Here is a 19,860-nt window from a genome sequence, read left to right on the forward strand (position 1 = left end):
GCATGAGCTAGGCACAAGGGAGGCACATACTGAGCAGCTGTGATCAAAGAGTCCCCTCCATGCCCATCTGGTGTGAAGGACTGAAGTGATCACAAAGGTAGCAGACCTGCTCTGCTACCCACACGGAGGACAGCACCAAGCAGCAAGGGCTGTGGGAAGCGGCTGGAGACCCAAATCAGGAATATGGTCACAGCAGGGGAGTCAGGAGCAATCCCTGGCCATGGAGCCAAATGGTCACTTGAATAGATGTTGGGAATTCATGGAGTGGAAGCAGATGATGGGGGACCAATGAGGGTGGAGAGTTGGGGGTCACCTGGCAAGGGACTCTTTAACTTGGGCTGAGGCCCTTGATTTTCATGCCAAGGCAGGCAGATGGGAGAGCAAGCACTCCTGGGAGAAGAGACTGAAATCCCTGTCCCTGGAACTGAGTACCCCAAGCCAAACACAAATCCAGTAGCAACGAGGCTGTATCACATCCTACACTAAAAGAGTGAGCTGAACACAGTGTTTGATGAGGTCTGTTTGAGACCCAGGATTCTGTTTTTAAGTGTTTACGATATCTCTTGTGTTTAGTTTCAAGGGACCTGGAATACGTAGCCAATGCCCCTTCAGAGTCTACAAGTTGCAGAAGCAAAACTCCCAGTGAATGTGGGAGAGGTCAGGGAGGGGCACCTACGTGTTTGCGAAAGAGGTCAGCGTGGGGTCCAAGCTGAGGATCAGCTTCCCGGACAAACTGCATCACGTCCTCCACTGTCCATGAGGAGGGGTCCCGGCCACTCAGTCGAGAGGCATCCCGGCTTTCCAGGTATCGGTCCGACCCTGCAGGACAGGAGGGCACCTACCATAACAGGTGGGGACTGGTATGTAAATCCCCACCAGTCTCCTTGGCACATCTCAATGGCCTTACAGGTAATGCTCACAGCAGTGCTAGACCACGAGCAGAGGAACTGGAGAAAGCCTAGGGAGGGAAGAGTTTTTCCACAAAGGGAAAGTCAAATCTTTGTTATTTAAGGGTAGTTTGATTTTTGGAAATAGAAGAAATCTTGCATGGAGGCTGTGATTCAGCCTGAACCTGAGATAGGGGTACAATGTGGTAAAGGGATTACTTGGATTCAGTAGGGGGCTGGTGAGTGGGGCTGCTTTTGCCTTGGCTCTGGGGAACCATTTCTAGGGAGACCCTGGTAGCTAGGTAAAATTGGAGACAAATCTTTGGTATGTGGGGAGAAAAATATAGCAGATAATACCCTGGATTCTCTTCCAATGCCTGGAGAATTAGCTGACCTCACTACAACCTGACACACTAAGGCAGAAAACACTTTTTGCTTGGCTGCCAGGAATCTCAATGGTAATTCAGTGCTATGCTTAGAGCTTTTATCTCAATTTTGGCTCAAATATAACTCCGCCCCCTTCCCCTGTGGGATTTGGGAATCTCTGTATTTTGATCATCATCTGTCACAGATCTCCTATATGTTTTATCTCCTCTGCCTGGAATATATCTCCTCTCCTTTCAATTTCTCCATTTCTTTGGGCTAACTCCACCTTAGCTAAGCAGGTGTTGGCTTCAAGTACCAGCTCGTTTATGAAACTTCTCATCTAATCTGGAAATAAATGGTCTCACAAAGTACTTAGTGTATCTCTCGATTATAGCTCATTCTGTATACATTTTCCTACCATCATACCACCCTAGTAATCTATTCACCATAATGCAACCAAAGGAACCTTTAAAAAGCAGTAATTAAATCACATCAGTTATCTTCTAAAAACTCAATGCAATGGCATCTCATTGCACATGAAATGAAATCTGAATTCCTTTCCACACTTACCATGGTCTGCGAGGCACTCCACTGTGAGGTCCTTCCTACCTCTGGCCTCATTTCACACTCTGCACCCACCTCACCTCATGAGTCATCCTTCCTCGCCATGCTATAAACACACTAGCCTTCTTTCTGCTTCTTGAATAGGCCAAGCTATTTATTCTTTGGTTTGCAATTTCCTCTGTCTAGAATGCTCTTTTTCCTTATCTTTTCATGCCTGACTCCTTCTCAACATTATGGTCTCATCTCAAATATCAATTCCTCAGAGAGGCCTTCTCTGATCTCCTGGTACAAGTACTCTACTCAATTACTCACATAATCATTCTCAATCCAATTACCCTAGTTTTTTTCTTCCACAGCATACATTATTACATAAAGTAATTTCATGTATTCATTTATTTTATGTTTATGATCTCCTCCCTATAGAATGTAAGCTCTGTCTTGCTCCCTTCTATATCTCTGACATAAGAGAGTGCCTGGTCTGTCATAGATGTTCAAACACATTTGTTAGATAAATGAAAGATCATATAAAACAGTTACTTATGTATTTTTCTGTCTCTCCAACCAGAATGTCTTTATTGAGGCAGGGTTCTTGCCTTGCTCATGTCTACATCCTCAGCATCACGAGATGCCCTGTCACACAACTACCAAGTGGCAGAGCTAACATACCTGTGAAAGTAGAAGGGTCTAATCTTTAACTATCTCCTGCAAAGGCTAAGACTCTCCTCCCATGTTCCTTCATTCTGGGTCTCAGGTCTAAAACTTAAAGCATACTTTGCCTGGCCTGGCCCAGTGCAGCCCAGTCCCTGCTTTCTGGGGAAGAGATTCTCTAGCATATTGTCTTTCAAACTTGCTGCTGGGCACTGACTAGATTGGGGAGAAGTGTGCTATCCTAGTAAGCAGGGGCTGTTTAGATTAGAGCCATAGAAATCCCAATGGCTTTTTAGAGGTGTTAGTAGACAGGAAGCTGAAGGGGGCTCTGTAAGCCAGTCACTTCTCCCTGACCTAAAAAGTCCACCGTGATTCTAAGAGAGAAACCAACTGCAGAGACTCTGGAGAGCAGAGAGAAGGCACAGGGAGAGAGTGTATATGCATGTGTCTTCTTGGACCATCTTAGTTAATTCCTCTAATCAGGGGCTAGGAATTATATATAAAATAGTACTATATATATAAACATATATATATATACACACACACAGTATGCTGTAGACTGAATATGTATTCCTCCAAAATTCTTATGTTAAATCCTAACCCCTACAGTGATGGTTTTAGGAGGTAGGACTTTCGGGCAGAGCCATCATGAATAAGATCAGTACTTATAAAAGAGGCCTGAGAGAGGTCCCTTGCCCCTTCAGCCGTGTGAGGTTACAGTGAGAAGATGGCCGTCTATGAACTAGGAAGCAGGTCCTCATCAGACAGCAAATCTGTTGGTACCTTGATCTTGGACTTCTCAGTCTCCAAAACTGAGAAATAAATTTCTATTGTTTATATGCCACTAAATTTATGGTATTTTGTTATAGCAGCCCAAACAGACTAAGACAATCCACGTATATAATACTTTCATATATTTATGTGTTTGTCTGCCCTACTCCCATTAGAGTATAAACTCCATGAGGGCAGGTGGATGGGAAGTAGCTCATTTATACGGCGGTCAAGAGAGACATCTCTGAAATGATGACATTTGAGCAAAGATCTTGAGGCAGAAGAGTGAATGGCATGTTGATGGTTTAGCAGGAACGCCAACGGGTCAGGGCAGAGTGAAAGAAGGAGAAAGTGGTATGAAATAAGATCCAAGAGGCATGTATGTGTGTGTTGAGTGGCAGAAGGAAGTGGTGGTACAAACAGTAGAGGACCCTGTAGACCACTGAAAACCACTGGTTTTTCTGAGTTAAACAGGTAGATTTTGAGCAGAAGAGTAACATGAATCAACTTACAATGAGAAGTGAAAGGGGCAGCCTTGCAAAATTAACAGGAAAATATCTAATCCTGCAATTTCTTAGTAACAGTTAAAGATCAATCCTATGAGTTCTTTCACTAATGGGCACTCTGAGTTCTCTTTTGCACAACTTTGAAAAGAGCTGAATAGACAGAAAAGAGATGTAAATCTTTCTCTCTTAAAATTGCTTTTGAGGATCTGTTTTTACAGAATTCCTGAGTGAACAGTAGGGTACAAGCTTCAGGCTTCAGCCATATCTCAAGGGCAGAGTCATATCTCCTGCAATGATCCCGATAATCCCTTCTCCAAGGAAAGACAGGAGGGCCAACTCTTGCACTTTGATATCCTCACTGTTTCTGTTATCAGCTCACCCCCAGGAAGAAAGTAAGTTTCTCACAACAATCACTATTTTTTTCCCTTTCTCTTTGTCCTCATAAAATCAGCAAGCCACTGGCCTCAGTGCTAGTGCCCCCTTCTCTTTCTTTGGGATGCCACATTGTCTCCCTGCTCTCCCTCTCTCATTCTGTCTCTCCTTCTAAGAAGATAAAATAAACTTTTTAACATATCTATATCTATCTCCTAAGCTCTGCGTGAGAAATTTTTCTCCATTTGCACTGTGAACACCTACTAAGTTCGCCACCCTAACAAGACGATTCACGCTCATGGTCCATATCAACAGTAGACTTTGGGGAGCAAGGACAGAAGCAAGGGAGACCAGTTAAGAAGGAGGCTGTTGTAATAATCTAGGCAAGAGACAACTGGGGCATGCGCCAGGGTGGGAGTGGTGAAAAGTCTCTGATGTTATGAGTAATATTCTAGAAATTATAAAGAACCCCCACCATTGTCAGCTCATCTGACCTTTACCCTAGTCCTTCAAGGAAGTATTCTTACCATCTTTAGTTTAGAGAGGAGGGAACTGAGGGAACAGAGAGGTGAAGTGACTTCCTTATCTGTCTTCAATTCCCATTTCTGCAGACATCCTAGCCCAGGGCACTCCCTTATAGGCCCTCAATGTGTACAGCTGGCAGTTGCTCTTCAAGGAGGAATGATTGTCTCAGTCTGAGAATGATTAAGGCAGGTGAGGCACATTGACAAAAGGCTAACTAATATGGTCATGCCTAACCATCCTGGATTAGTGAAATAAGAGTGGGGACAGACACAACATCTAAATTCTTTGAGATAAACGATTCTAGGGCTAACCAAATAGAATCCTCTTGTAGCCTTAGGAGGTTATCAGGGTCAAAAGAGATTGAGACCATGACTAGGCAGAGAGACTCACAATGGGTTCCAAAGGAAAAGAGAAGACGTTTAGGAGACAACAGCGTCATGTGAGGCAGCCTATTGTGAGGTGCTCCTACCAGAAACAGGGCATTGGGAAAGGTAACAATAATGGTAACTCCCGTCATACCTGAGAATGACTTAGTTTCCAAAATGATTTCATATCCCTTCTTTGGTTTAATTCATTTAACATTCCTGTGGAAAGGCCCAGCTGGTATCACTACTTCCATTTTGCATATGAGGAAGACCTGAAAGGTGAGAAGACTCACCCAAGTCTCAAGGCAAGGGAGCTGAGGCTAGAATCAGCCCTCAGCTCTACCTCTTCTTGAGAGCTCTTTATACTCCATTTTGCTGCCTCACTGGGGCTACAATGGGGTGAAGGGCACCCCAGGCTTCTTCCTCAGTGTCAACCTTCAAGAAAGCTCTCTCCCCGCTGAGACCACTTTTCATTGCAGGCTTTGCCAATGGAGTCTTCTTATTCTTTCAAGCCTCACACACCCCTGGGCTGGGGGAGGGCAGAAAAGAGGTGTAGAGGTGACATTATTCTGGCTTTTCACTGCTGCTTCTAGACCATCCTCTTATGAAAACTCATGGGCTTCAGAGACTGTTCATGTACTCAACTAACTGCTCTTCCTGGTCACTGTTATCTATAGATCTCTGGATTTCTACTCTTGTTAAATGAAGACTTTTTGGTACTTAGCTCACTACACCTTCTGTTCCACCACAATTCCTGCCATAATCCTCAGAGGCAACCCATTCACCTACCATGCCTCCAGGGGCTTTCACCTCCACATCTAGAAACCTAGGAGACATTGCCCACTCCCATTTTCCTCACAATCCTGAACTCTGATTAAATATGCCTTATGAACAGTTTTAAAATCCATTTTCTCTTCTCCAAACCTTCTAACTTGCCTTACTCCAGACCTTTGTCACTTCTGGCCTGGCCTACTCTAGGAACCTCCCAACTGGTCACTCTAGTCTTATCTCTCCTCAAATCCACACTCAACACAGCAGTGAATGATCTATTCAAAACACAAAACTGTTCATGAATTACCTTTAATTAAAAGCCTTCAGTAGCTTCACAATGCCTACAGGATCAAGTCTAAACTCTTTAGCATGGCATTTAAGGTCTTCCATGATATAAGCTCTCACCTTTCCAGGCTTTTCTCTTTGAAGTCCCAGTATTACATTTTATGTTTCGGCATTTTCAAATTGCATGCAATTCCTGTTCCAATCTGTGCTATTTCATATCCCTTTGCCCTTATTCATGTTGTCCCCTCTTCCTGGAAAACTCTCCCTCCTCTACTTCCCCTGATATGGCCATCTATATAGTGTCAGGCAAGTTGTCACTTCTTTAAGGAAGCTTCCCTTGAACACTAAGCTTGGGTTAAGTCTCCCTTCTTGCTGTTTTCATACTACTCACAGCATATCTCTGTCACTGTACTTGAGACAGGGTTTTACAATGATCTGCTTAAGTGTTTGTCTCCCCCATGACACCTGAGGACAAAAAGTGATCGATTTTTGCATCCCCATGCCAAACACAGATGGTGTTCAAATAAATGGCTAATGGATGAATGGATGAATCCTTTTTTGTCCCTTTTGGCTCTAGGTCTTTGGCTCTTAATTTACATTATTCTCAAGCCAGTCCCAGAGCTCCAATTACCTCTCAGGTGCCTGGCCAGGTACAGGTAAGCCCAGTCCCCAATCTCACCACCAGGTGGGGGGCAATGGAGCCAGGTCCTCTCTGGCCTCCCAGAGCTCAGGAAGGAAAGGAAGGAAGGAGTAACGGAGGACAGGAGGGCCAGAACTCTGGTAAGCTTACCCTTGGAGCACAGCCTGCGCATAGCTGAGGCCGTACTCAGTGGGAGTCCACAAGATGGAAGCAAGGGCCGGTAGGCAGGAGTTCGAAGATTCTGGGAGGTGCTGACAAGGTTGGTGGGATTCAGGGTGGAGTCCATTGAATCTGAGTGTGGCTCCAAGGACCGGGCTAGACTATTCCCCAGGACAAAGGAGTCACCTGAAAAGCAGTAAAACCAGGGTTAGAGCTTAGAAGAACTGCCAGAGTGCTGGCTCCCAGGTACCTGTTTGCGTGGAGCAAGAGATAGCAAAATAGAAAACTCTAGGCTGGGACGTAGGAGGCCTGTATACCGGTCATGGCTCTGGCTCTCAACAGGTGATCTCAGTCAAGTTCAGTGCCACTCTCTGGACTTGGATCTCCTTAGAATCTTCCTCTTAGACTAGATGGTCTTTGAGGTTTCTTCTGGTCTGGATGCCCTATGCTTTTTCTGGACAAGGGAAACCTTTAAAAATGGAGCTATTCTAGGTTAGAAGAAACTGTCTTTGACATGAGATGCTAGAGCAGCGATTAGAGGTACTGGAGAAGAAATACATTTGCTTAGATGTACTTTAGAAGAATTCAGATGTACTTTAGAAGCTGTCCCCTGCTCCAGCAGCAGGACATCTCAGAAATGTTTCTTTCTTTCTTTTTTTTTTTTTTTTGAGACAGAGTCTCTCTTTGTTGCCCGGGCTAGAGTGAGTGCCATGGCGTCAGCCTAGCTCACAGCAACCTCAAACTCCTGGGCTCAGCGATCCTACTGCCTCAGCCTCCCGAGTAGCTGGGACTACAGGCATGTGCCACCATGCCCAGCTAATTTTTTGTATATATATTTTTAGTTGGTCAATTAATTTATTTCTATTTTTGGTAGAGACGGGGTCTCGCTCAGGCTGGTTTCGAACTCCTGACCTTGAGCGATCCGCCCGCCTCGGCCTCCCAAAGTGCTAGGATTACAGGCGTGAGCCACTGCACCCGGTCAGAAATGTTTCTTGATGCCTGGTTAAAGGCTTGTCAGCAAAGGATCTGCTCCTGTATTCCGTCCCTCCTTTTGTATTTTCCCTGTTCTACAGAAACGTTTCAAGGAATCCGGGGTTGTACATTGCTTGGGCATGGAGACCAGAATGAGTGTTAGAATTTGGCTCTGCCATGCAGCAGAGTGCTTCTCTGAGAACCTCAGTCTCCTCATCTATAACATGGGAACCCCTTTCTTCCCAGGGGATTGTGAATATTAGAAGAGAATGGCTATGAAAACCTTTGTAAATGGAATCTCACCCTGATGTTTCTATACCAAGTCCATAGCCCAACTAGTCAGGCAGCAGTGCCCAAACACTGTGCTATGGAACCTGAAGCAGACTCATGATTGGGTTCTACTGAAACCAAGTCAGTTCCTTAGCTCTGGCCACAGCATTCTCTGTTTGTGGTGTGGGGTGGCAGGTTGTCTTGGGTACTGATCATAACACTGTCCTTTGTGATTTTTCTTAGAGATCAGGTGTTTAGATAATGCTTGGGATTTATTCAGAGCCTCTGATGAACACTAAATTCAAGCATGCTGTTGTCTGGCATGCAGTAAGACCTCAGTGGCAAGATGGTTTAGGATTTTAGGAATACTTTAATACTCACCTAAAATTGCTTGGTTACCATGGTCTCAAAGTCAAATCTAGCATTAGACAGCTATTCACCCATATCTCAGGGAGGTTAAATTGTTGAAGCCCTTTCCTAGAAGTGGTTCTGAAAAGAGTAGTCTCTGAGGCTCCATGATACCTAAACCATCTCCCACCCTTTTCTGCAGGATGAGGTTTCTGATTCCTGCTTTCCAGGAAAGATGAACAGTGTTCCACTTTGAGACATGAACAGGAACCCAATCCAGGAGGCAGGAGAGCTGGGTTCTACACCTGGGCATTTGCCTTTCACTAGATTAGTGATCCTACACAAGTAGCTTGTCTTCTCTGAGCACCAGTTTTCTCATCTGTAAGATGGGGAAAATTCACCCCTTTTCATGAGAAAATGGAATGGGCTAGACTTTATGAATATGAGGAATTATTTTGTTTTTCAGAGTTGAAGTGGCAAACCTCAACTCTCTGTGACAATTCAAGGTTTTATTCAGTTTCTGCACTTACCAGCAGGGTAATCTCATCTTTTTAGCCATCACTTTACTCAGAAAAAACTGGGGATAGTATACCTGCCTCACATGAGCTAAAAGATGTGAAAAATAATTATAGTGATGATGGCATCATTATCATAGGGGCTCACTAGATGCTGATGCAACTCAGTGGGTGTCTCTTCCTCTTAGCAATGGTAAGAATGCTAACTGAGATCTGGATTCTGAGTTGAGAGGTCTAAAAATCTGAACTGGTGGCACCTGGACTAGGCAAGGTCATTACATCACTGGGACCAGCAACATCAATACAATCTCCTGCCTAATACTGTCAATTTTTTAGGGGGCCAGAAGAAACTGCTCTTACTTAGTCTTCACAAGCCTCTTATTGGATCCAGCCATGTGTGTAGTTCTGCAAAAGGGACTCTGCTTTGACATTGCCTCCCCCAGGAATCCTCCCCTGACCACTTCTTTCACCTTACTCGAGGCTCATCACACCTGGCTGGCCGAAATACCACTGCTCCCTGCTCTTACCACTTACATGTTTGCCTATTTCTCCCTCTCTCAGCTCTTTTGAGTGCAGGATGGAGTCTGCTTCATCTCTGTCTCCCTAGAGTCCAGGATAGAATCTGGCACAGAATAAGTATTTGATAAATGTTTGATGACCTAAACCAAAACACTTGGTCTAGATTCTTCAAAATACCAACGTCATGTCATGCAAGATAGGAAAAAAAAAAGGCTGGAGAACTGTTCTAGGTAAAGAAAATTAAAGAGAAAGTACAATGTAATGCAGGGGATGATCCTTTATTGGATCCCGAATTAGGAAAAAATCAGCTATAAAAGATATTATTGGGATCGCTGGGGAAAATTCTAATAGGTACTGTATATTAGCTAGTAGTATTTTATTAATCAAATTTCTTTAGTAGTTTATTAATGTTAAATTTCTTATAATATTATACTCCTTATTCTTATGAGATATACACAGAAATATTTAAGGATAAAGTCTCATCTGCAATTAACTCTCAAGTGATTTGTACATAAACAAAAAATATATATAAGTGTACAGATACAGATATATATATATACACACACAAACTTAGAGACAAAGTAAATATTGCAAAACGTTAAGTGGTAAATCTAGATAAACAGTTCATGGTTCCTCACTGTACTATTTTTGTAACTTTTCTGTAGGCTTGAAATAATTTTTCAAAATAAAACACTGGAGAAAAAGCTAATAGTTTCAACTTAGGTATGGAAGTTAATGGGATATGAAATCTACCTCAGCTTTTAGTGACTATCTGCTATATTGGAAGTACATGGTCAGTTGGGCTAAGGCCATAATTGGCAGGTAGTGCAGAGACAAGGTTGTAGAAGGGGTAGAAGGTTCCAGTAAGCACCCAGATAACAGAGGTGGTACCTGTGGATGTGAAACTAGTAGAAGGGTGTAGCCAGGCAGAAGGACAGGAAAATACCAGATCCAAAGGGCAAAGCAAAAGACAACTCTTGTATAGATTGAGCTCTTTGGCAGAGGTTTGGGTAAACAATCAGAAAAACGCAGGAAGTGATAAATGATCAGAGGCGGGGCCAAGGGTCAGTAAGGCAGGTAGGTGGGTAGGTAGGCAGAAAAGATAAGCTAAGGAACACAGAGTGGTTTAGGCAAGTCTCTGGCTTGTCTGGGCACAGTTAAAATGCTCATTTCAGGGAGGCAAAGAGAAACTAGGGTGAGAGCAGATAAGTTGCTGAGCACCCGTTATGAGAAACAGAGCTTAGAGAGCAGAGGAGGATGCACAGGGTTGGCTCAATCTGTCTGAAAACAGGGCAAAGAAAAGGTGTCAGCCAATGGCAGAATGTGATATCCTTGGTCTTTGTCTCTTTCTTAGCTGGTGAGGCAAGAAGAGGAGTTTGGTTAAAGCTCACTTCCTCTTATCTAGTAATTGAATCAGAGAGATGTAAAATTGAACAGAATTCCCAGGAAAGGGCATGCTTCAATCTCAAACCTTCAGGACTACAGGCCCATGAGGTGTACCCCTACCAGTCTCTGAATGCTGCTACCAGTATATTTCTCTCACTTCTTAATGACAGTATTCTATTTAAGAATTTTGAGTTCCTGTTTCTTTGAGAAATCTCTCTTTAGACTAGCAGTTACTCCCATAGACATCCTACCTCCTCTTTTGTTTCCATTCTTTCAGAATCTCAGGTAGGCCTAACTTTCATAACTGAAATACAGACCAGAGTTCCTGAATGCCAACAGCTGGGGATATTTAACAACTTGCCTTTGTCTGTATCACCTCCACCATGCCCCATCCAGACTCCCAGTGCAACATTCTAACTGCAAGTAAGACACCTTTTTTCTGTTCTTAGAGATTCTGATGCTGAAAGAAAGCAGTCTAGAGTAGGTTAGGTGAAAAGAAGTTCCCTCTGAAGAAAAGGATTAGCCAGGAAGTCACAGAAATAGCTGCAGGGACCAGATGATTTGGCCTCTACAAGGAGGATTTCAAATTCAGGTATCTTTTTACCCTGCTTGCAAGTCACAAAAGCAATATCTGGGTGCAGAAGTATAATCTTGGGGAAAGGGAGAAGAGTGGGACTTCTTCTCCCACTCTTGGGGAAAGGGAGAAGAAGGACTGGGTGAATAGTCACTTCCCAGCACTTTTATCGGAGATGATTCTATTGAGACTATGATGAAAAGATACCAGGGAAGACGATGTGGGCACAAGACTTGTACAGAGGAAGGTGAGAAGGGGCGACTTTTAGGCTTGTGCCCTCTCATCATCAGACAGGACAGCCCCGCTCTCTACTCCTCTGCTGAGAACACAGTCTGCAGGACTCTTTAAAAGGGCCTTTCTTCCCTCTCTCAACAATGACCTACCTTGCTATGTTACCTTCCCTCTCTCTTGTTCTGTGTCTTGGGCTCCAGGTTAGAGAAGCCGAGTTCCATTTCTTTAACCTCTCAGAAGTAGTTAGTCACTGATCTGGCCACGTGGCATCCACTTTCCCATTGTGGGTCTGGTATGTTAACCGAGAAAGTTATTTTTCAGCCTAGTTAGAAACAGCAGGAACTTGAATCAACTTGCTAGACTGGCAGTGCTGGGAGAGTTAGGGCCATGTGCCAAAGGAAAGAATGGATGGCCAATCACCAGGGAGCAAATTTCTCAATCTGTAGCCTGAGACTAAACCTTCCTGCTGGCAGGGGAAGTCACTGCTAGGCCTTTGCTGCTACATTCACATTGGGTATGTACTGTGACTTCACAGGGGTCCACATGCAGTCTGGAGCTCAGAGGAGGAATCATAAATCACCTTTTTCTAGGGATAAGAGTCCAGAAGAGATAAGAGTAATCCTAGAGATAGAAAACAAAATCCTGAAGAGAAAGTAAAGATGAGAGAAACCTAAACGTTCAGATATGGTAAAGGTAAGGGAAAGAAAACCAGACCTCTGGATAGTAGGTACCAGGTCAGCAGGTCTGAGTGCTGGCCGTGGGCCCCCACAGGTACTGCTGCTAGCCCCATCCCCAACTCTCAGCCCAGGTCCCATCCCAGCTCCTACCTGGTAGGTACCTGTCGTGCCTGTGGCCGTACTCTGTGGAAGTGAGTGACAAGTGAGTCTGTGTAAAGGGCTGGTTGCCAAACAGATTGTCACTACGAAGGTTGTGGCAGAGTTTCTCCAGGAAGCGGAGGACGTAGGTGATGCTGTTGACTGCTGGGAGGTTGAGGGTGTGCTGTTCCCGGTCAAACACGGCTGTGAAGTTAAGTAAACAGAGCCAAGCACGTCAGCCCAGCAGTGCAGCGCTGGGCAGGAGGAGTCCGGCCCACTGCTTGTCTCAGGCTTACCTGGTTACACAAAGGGAATCAGTGCCTCAGGTTTTTTCCCTCCCTCTCTCCCCTCCCTCCCTCAAGGGCTTTGATTTTTGCCTCCAACTCCAAAGGGCTTGCAATTATGGGAGTGGCCAGGCCAGGTCTGTTGCACTCAGGGCTCTGGAATGATTTCATTCAACCTGTGAAAACAACTGCGAACATAATTGTATCTGCTCCATCACTTGGCTGGGCCTCCTCCAGGAAATTCACACTGGGAGAATTCACACCTGTTCATTTAGGATGCTATTTTCACAAGAACTGCCTAAGAACAGAGAAGCTGGGAAGAAGAGGGGAATACAGCTATTGCCAGCAATGTTTTGGGTATACAATTGCAACATTTGGAACTGTTTCATGCTTGGTTTTACTTTACTTTCTATTTCTATTAAAATATGTATTAGTATAATTCTTAAAAAGGAAAAGGCCTATGTATTTGTCTCTGAGGACAGCAAGAAAATGGGGATTGGGGGAGATAGGTCATTCTTGGGAACCAATTTTGGGGCAGAGGAAGAACCCTAGGGGGTAAAGGTAACAGCAGCTGAAGAGAGGTAGCAAAGAAGGCCGGTCTCTGCGGACTGCTGCACAGAAGCAGAAAGAGTCCAGGGAGTAGCTTGGGCTTCAGAAGGGACATGAGGCTTAATTTCCCAAGCAGTTCCTAGTCTCCCATAATATTCCATCCTTGTCTGCTCCATCTATCAATTACTCTGTAATCTGGACTCCCACACCACTCTGCACACATTTCTCTCTTACAACACTTCTCACAGTTAGCTATTTACATTCTTTCATTTCCACTGGTGCAGAGCCTAAGCCTGACATCCTCTATCTCCTGCCTCTCCCTGCCAGCATCTGGCAATAACCTGACACACAGATAGGGCTCAGCAAATGTTTGCTGAAAGAATACAGTTTGGTTATTTACGGGGTCTTTCATGTCAGCTGGGTTTCCTGAAGCTGGTTACTGCAACTGGTTAGGAAGGAGGGGCAGGGGATAGAATAGCAACACAGTTAAGATTGAAAGCCTCTCTGTCTAGTTTTGATATGTTTAGTGGGTAAAGAATAAGGTTTTGGATTTAGAAGAACTGAAACAGAAGCAGGGCACAGCAGAAAAAAATGAATATTCTCAGTGAGAGCAAATAAACTCTTATAGCAGGAAAGAAAGAGGGGATGGCTCTTCTCATTCTGCCCTAGGATTTAACCTTCTTCTATTGGGCCTGGTTTAGGACAGGGTAGCTAAGGAGCTAAAGGGATGAGAGAAGAGTTCAGTGGTTAACTGAAGCCGGGTGGGAGGCTGTGGTAGTCTGGAGAAAGTTGCCATAATATAGCCTCTTCTAAATTCTTTCTTCTGTAATGGCTTAAAAGCAACACACGCCTATATTTTCTGTATGGGAGAAGTTAAAACAGGCAGACAGAAAAGGAATCTGTTTAAAGGCTCAGTTAAGCAGAATCTGTGCAGGTATTCTCGTTGGCAGAGCTATGGGAAGGCTCAGAGGGCATCTGGGAGTTGGAAGTGAGGATTCTCTGGAAGTGAGGGATGGAATATCTTCATGTTTCTCCAGAGCCTGTAACTGTGAAATAGGAACCGGGATGTGCTGTCAGAAATCAGCCAATGGAGAAGGCCTGCTTCTCTGACTTGGAGGCAATACCAACCCCAGGGTGCTTACCTGAGATAACCTCACCACCGTGGCCCTGTTTGAGGAAGCTGAAGACAGTTTTCTGGTGATAAGCACAGTCGATGCAAGCCTGGACAGCCTGTTGTAACACCACAGAGGCGCGGGCTGGCCCAAAATGGTCAGGGAGTTGCTGGATCTTCTTCTTATCTAAGTGGGGGCCTGTGCTGCCATTCTTGTTCAAGTAGATACAAACTACAGGAGACAAAGAATCAAAGAAGCTCAAGGAGTCTCTGGGGTAGAGAAGTCAAAGAACAGTATTCTATTCCATCTTTTACACCCTGGACCCTGGTCCCTAGCAGAATGCCTAGCAGCTAAGCTGGAGAAACACTGTGGGTGTGTGGGTCAGGAAAAGACTGTGCCCAGCTGTTGCCAATCAAAATTGCATGACCAAAGGCTCTGGGAACACAGTCCACTGGGAGAACAGCCCAGAAAAAAAGCCAAGGCACAAAATTTGCACTTTGTCTTCCATGTACTGAAAAGAAAATCTAAACAATTCCCCAGATGTACGTATTTCCGTTTTCTGTACTTGGTTGCTTCATATATTCTTTGTACCTTTCACCTTATATGTATAAGGGATTATGGGGCCATGGAAATATTAGCAAGAGTGTTCATGTGTGTGTGTGCATATGTTTAGCATTGGACTGAGAATGGTCATACCACTGATCACTTGCCTGGGCCTAGAGTCACTTTTTTTTTTTTGTAGACAGTGTCTTGCTCTGTTGCCCTTGCTAGCATAGCCTACAGTGGCCTTATCACAGCTCACGGCAACCTCCAACTCCTAGGCTCAAGTGATCCTCCTGCCTCACACTCCTGAGTAGTTGGGACTACAGGTGTGCGCCACCTCACCTGGCTAATGTTTCTATTTTTTGTGGAGATGGGGGTCTTGTTCTTGTTTAGGCTGGTCTCAAACCCCTGGCCTCAAGTAGTCCTCCCGCCTCGGACTCCCAAAGTGCTGGGATTACAGGTGTGAGCTGCCACACCCAGCCACACTTTCTTATCTTCTGCATCAACATTCAGGCCCAAAGAAAGTAGTAAAAATTAAAAAAAGTTAGAATAAAGAAAATAAAGAAAGGAAAAGAGCCCAAGTGTCCCATCTATATATTTGTTTGATTCAGTAGTTTCTCCTGTCAAGTCAGCCAGGCATCCTCCTAGTTGCTGTCCTACACTTGGCCCTGTGGTGGGGATAGGTAGGGTGGCCACAGAAGAACGAGGCAGTCCTAAATGGAATTGTTTCCTTGTTCTCTGGAGAAGACCCACAGCAGCCTGGTCAGCGCAATGGCATTCTCTCCTCCGATCTACCTTCTGGGCTCCCATTTGAGTAGGGGGTATGCTGCTTTCTCACACAGCTGTGGCTCCTAACTGAAGGGATATGAAGGTAAAAGTCCCTTTGCTATTAAAGGCAAAAAATATAACAGTAGTAAGTGTGTGGCCAGTGGATGGTCTGTCATCCTCTTTGGGTCTCAGGTTCAAATGAAGGGGGCTGAGCCAGATGCTCTCTAAGGACTCTCCACCTTGTAATTCTAAGGAGAAGCAACACAGATGGAAGAAAATAGAAAATGAGAGGCAGGATGTGGAAGGTGACAGGAGAAAAAAAAAAGCAAAAAAAAAAAAAGCAAGGGTAAACAGGATGCATTGGACATATACATTTTACTCCCTTCTTTCCTTAAAACTCACTAAAATGATCTAGATACTAAGTGAGGAGACAGCAATAAAATTTTGGAAGCTGGAAAGCAGACTGGAAAGGTAGCAACTGATTTAGGAGACCCAAGAAAGCTGCATACCTCAAAGCAGGAATGTGGAATGATGAGAGCCATGCTATTTCATCTTATAATTTACAAAAGGCCTAAGAATTATCAGAGTAGATACCTCTGAAAATGAGTGTGAAGGGAGATATACAAAGAGAAGGACTGACTGAGGTCTGTTAAACAGGATTTCTATGTCTGATAATGTGACTTTTCTACTGAAGACAACTAAAAATGCAGGAAAACTCAAGGAGATAAGAATAATAATAAAAATAAGATAATTGTCTATGAAAAGATACTTACAAAAATGTTCATAACAGTTTATTCTGTAATAAACAGAATTTTGATATGAACGCTAACAGTATTCAAAAAAAACCCTTCAAATTTCTAAGAGAATCATTCCAGCAGATGCATTGACAACTTGGATGAAAAGGAACAAAGATGGTACAAAATGTAAAGAATCCTTTGGATGTACAACGTTTTCCAGGCAGGAAGAAGACTAAGAAGGCAACCTCAGTTTTCTTATGGAAAAGGAAGGATGATTCAGAGAACAAAACCAAAAGCCATGAAAAATACCTCCCAGGTAATTTTGAACTTTATCAAGGAGTTAGCAACACATGCCCAGTTGGATTTCAGAATTTCTATAGACCAGTGACTGCTGTGTGCCTCCAGTTTTTCTCCGTTTTGAATGGGAGATAAAAGTTTCCTTATGCCTATCCACCACTGTATGTTGGGCATGTTGTGAGCACACAACTTATTTCTTTAGTTCACAAGTCTTCAGACAGAAAAGAACCACACTCAAGGAGAAAACCTGAGAAACCACACCCAAGAGGCCTTATATTTACCTGGACCTGATTCAGATGATGAGATCCTAGACCTTGAGCCGGATGCTGTAAAGGATGAGACTTTTGACGGGAAATCTTGTGGGGGAAGAATAAATTTTGCAAGTGGGAAAATGTTAATAATAATTTATATCCACAGTGTAGTGGTTTTAAACTATGGTCTATAATTCTTTGACCTCTCTCCCATTGACGGTGGGGTCTATTCCCCTCGACTTGTATCTGGGTTCTGTGAATGGTCAATAAGGTGGAAATGATGCTATGCTAAGTCTGGGGCTCAGGCCTGAAGAAAATGGTAGTTTCCACTGCCTGTTTCTTGGGACACTTGTCCTTGGAACCCAGCCACCATGGTATGAGGGAGCCCAAGATACCTTTTGGAGAGGTCCTTGTGTAGAAGAACCATTAGACAGGACCTGTTTTGCTATTTATGTGAATAAATGATCCTTAGCCTCAGTTGAGCCACCCCAAATGATACCATGTGGAGCTGAGATGAGGTGTATTAATTTTAATATAGTAGAATATACTGATATTTTCTTTTAGTTTATGCTTATTGTCTGGTTTTAGAAATCCTTCCTGATCTTGAGGTCATAAGGATATTTTTGTATACTGTCATGTTTAGGTTTTCTACTGTATCCATAAAATCAGAATTGGAAACTGTTAAAAAATTCAGAGAAAGGTCTGGCACATAAGGAGCCTGGAATACACCATTCCATCCTAACAACAAGTAAAAAGATGAATAAACTTAAAAATTAATCTTTCTTAGATCTGTTAGAGAAGCGAGGTTACAGGGCAAACCACCGCCCCCAAAATCTGAAGAGACAGAGAGGTAAATATAGAGAATCACAACTTACTGGAGCAGAAACCTCTGTTGAATTCAAACCTCTGTTGAATTCAAACCTCTATTGAATCAGTTTCTGCTGGGGCAGAAACCTCTGTTGAATTAGGCAGGAACCTAAAATGTACTTGATGAACTGCTAGGGGCTCAGTGTGGACAAGTCTGATGTTAAAAACTCCAGGGAGCCCCAGTTATGCGGGGATTTGGGGAATGGGCACACTTTTGTTAGTTTTAACTCGAGGAGCTCAATCAGGTTCTCACAATAAATATTGGAGGAAAAATCTCCTTATGCTTCTGGCAGGGGGAGGGGAAAAGGAACCATTTTGAAATAGACCAGAGAACTCTGTTCTTCTTAACAAGGTCTTTCCTCAGGAGAAACTATTTTACCACAGCCCAAACTACGAAAGGTTTTTCAGAGCCTAACTGACTTGAAGGAAGAGGAATAATCAATTCTAGCCAACTCTAGCCCGCCATGTGGGAGAAGGGAAATACCCTATTCCAGGTCACTCTAGCTATTCTGTCCAACATAAGGGAGGTTGGGGGTGGGGAACTGAGAATCTCTTGTGAAATTCACAACCCAGGGGGGCACAGGCTCACTAAAAGACTAGCACCTAATCATAGGACTATAGAATGCTCTCCCTTTCCCCACACCTTACCACCCATCACTACAGGCCCATTTGCCATAGTTACTTTTACCAAGTACGTCGTGTCTAATGATCACAAAAAAATTACAAGGTATAGGTGTACTCAAAGACAAAAAAACACAGTTTCAAAAACAGAGCAGGTATCAGAAGCAGACTCAGTTATGGCAGAGATGCTGGAATGATCAGATTAAGAATTTAAAATAATTATGATTAATATGCTAAGGGCTCTAATGGATAAAGTAGAGCACAAGAACAGATGGACAATGTAAGCAGGGAGATGGAAATTCTAAGAAAAAATAAAGAAGAAATACTAGAGATAAGAAACACTGTAACAAAAATGAAGAATGCCTTTGACTGGCTCATTACTAGAATAGACATGGCTAAGGAAAGGATTGCTGAGCTTGAGGATATCTCAATAGAAACTTCCAAAATTAAAAGCAAAAGAAAAAAAGACTGAAAAAACCCAGAACAGAACATCTAAGAACTGTGGGATAACTATTTAATACAAAAGGTGTAATATATGTATAATGGTAACCACAGAAGGAGAAGGAAGAAAGGAACTGAAGCAATAATTACTGAGAATTTCCCTGGGTGCTTATTTATAAGCGAAATAATTAACATCAATCACACAGGGATAGGAGATAGAAATTAGTATTATAAGGTAGTCATACTACCTGTGAACTGGTATAGTGTTATTTGAATGTGTACTTGGATTAGTTGTAGGTGTATATTTCAAACTCTAGAATAACCCCCCAAAAAGTAAAAAATATACTGCTATGCTAAAAAAGGGGAGAAAATAAATATATAAAATGCTCAATTAAAATCACAAAAGGGCCGGGTGTGGTAGCTTATGCCTGTAATTCCAGCACTGTGGGAGGATGAGGTTTAGAGAACTGCATGAGGCTAGGAGTTCAAGACCAGCCTGGGCAACATAGTAAGACCTTGTCTCAAAAAAAAAAAAAAAAAAAATTAGCCAGGTGTAGGGACATGTGCCTGTAGTCCCAGTTACTTGGGAAGGTGAGGCAGAAGGATCACTTGAGCCCAGGAATTTGAAGTTACAGTGAGCTATGATCATGCCACTGCATTCCAGCCTGGGTAACAGAATGAGAACCTGTCTCTTAAAAAAAAAAAATTAGGCCGGGCGCGGTGGCTCACGCCTGTAATCCTAGCACTCTGGGAGGCCGAGGCGGGCGGATTGCTCAAGGTCAGGAGTTCAAAACCAGCCTGAGCGAGACCCCGTCTCTACCATAAAAATAGAAAGAAATTAATTGGCCAACTAATATATATATATATAAAAATCAGCCGGGCATGGTGGCTTGTGCCTGTA

At 43.5% G+C, this 19,860-nt stretch overlaps 1 protein-coding gene across 4 annotated transcripts in view; it reads right to left on the reverse strand.

The window, feature by feature from the left end:
• The window catches only part of SCMH1 (Scm polycomb group protein homolog 1), a 174,382-nt gene that overhangs the window by 1,577 nt on the left and 152,945 nt on the right, over positions 1 to 19,860 (reverse strand). For all 4 annotated transcript variants that reach the window (XM_012735822.3, XM_075997103.1, XM_075997104.1 and 1 more), the window contains 4 exons: positions 14,465 to 14,665; positions 12,502 to 12,693; positions 6,851 to 7,045; positions 677 to 819 (listed from right to left, as the gene is read on the reverse strand). In XM_012735822.3, the coding sequence (XP_012591276.2) occupies positions 677 to 819; positions 6,851 to 7,045; positions 12,502 to 12,693; positions 14,465 to 14,665 (731 nt within the window). The remainder of the gene's footprint in view (positions 1 to 676; positions 820 to 6,850; positions 7,046 to 12,501; positions 12,694 to 14,464; positions 14,666 to 19,860) is intronic.

Source organism: Microcebus murinus, chromosome 2 (assembly GCF_040939455.1).
Source record: "Microcebus murinus isolate Inina chromosome 2, M.murinus_Inina_mat1.0, whole genome shotgun sequence".
NCBI lineage: Eukaryota > Metazoa > Chordata > Mammalia > Primates > Cheirogaleidae > Microcebus > Microcebus murinus.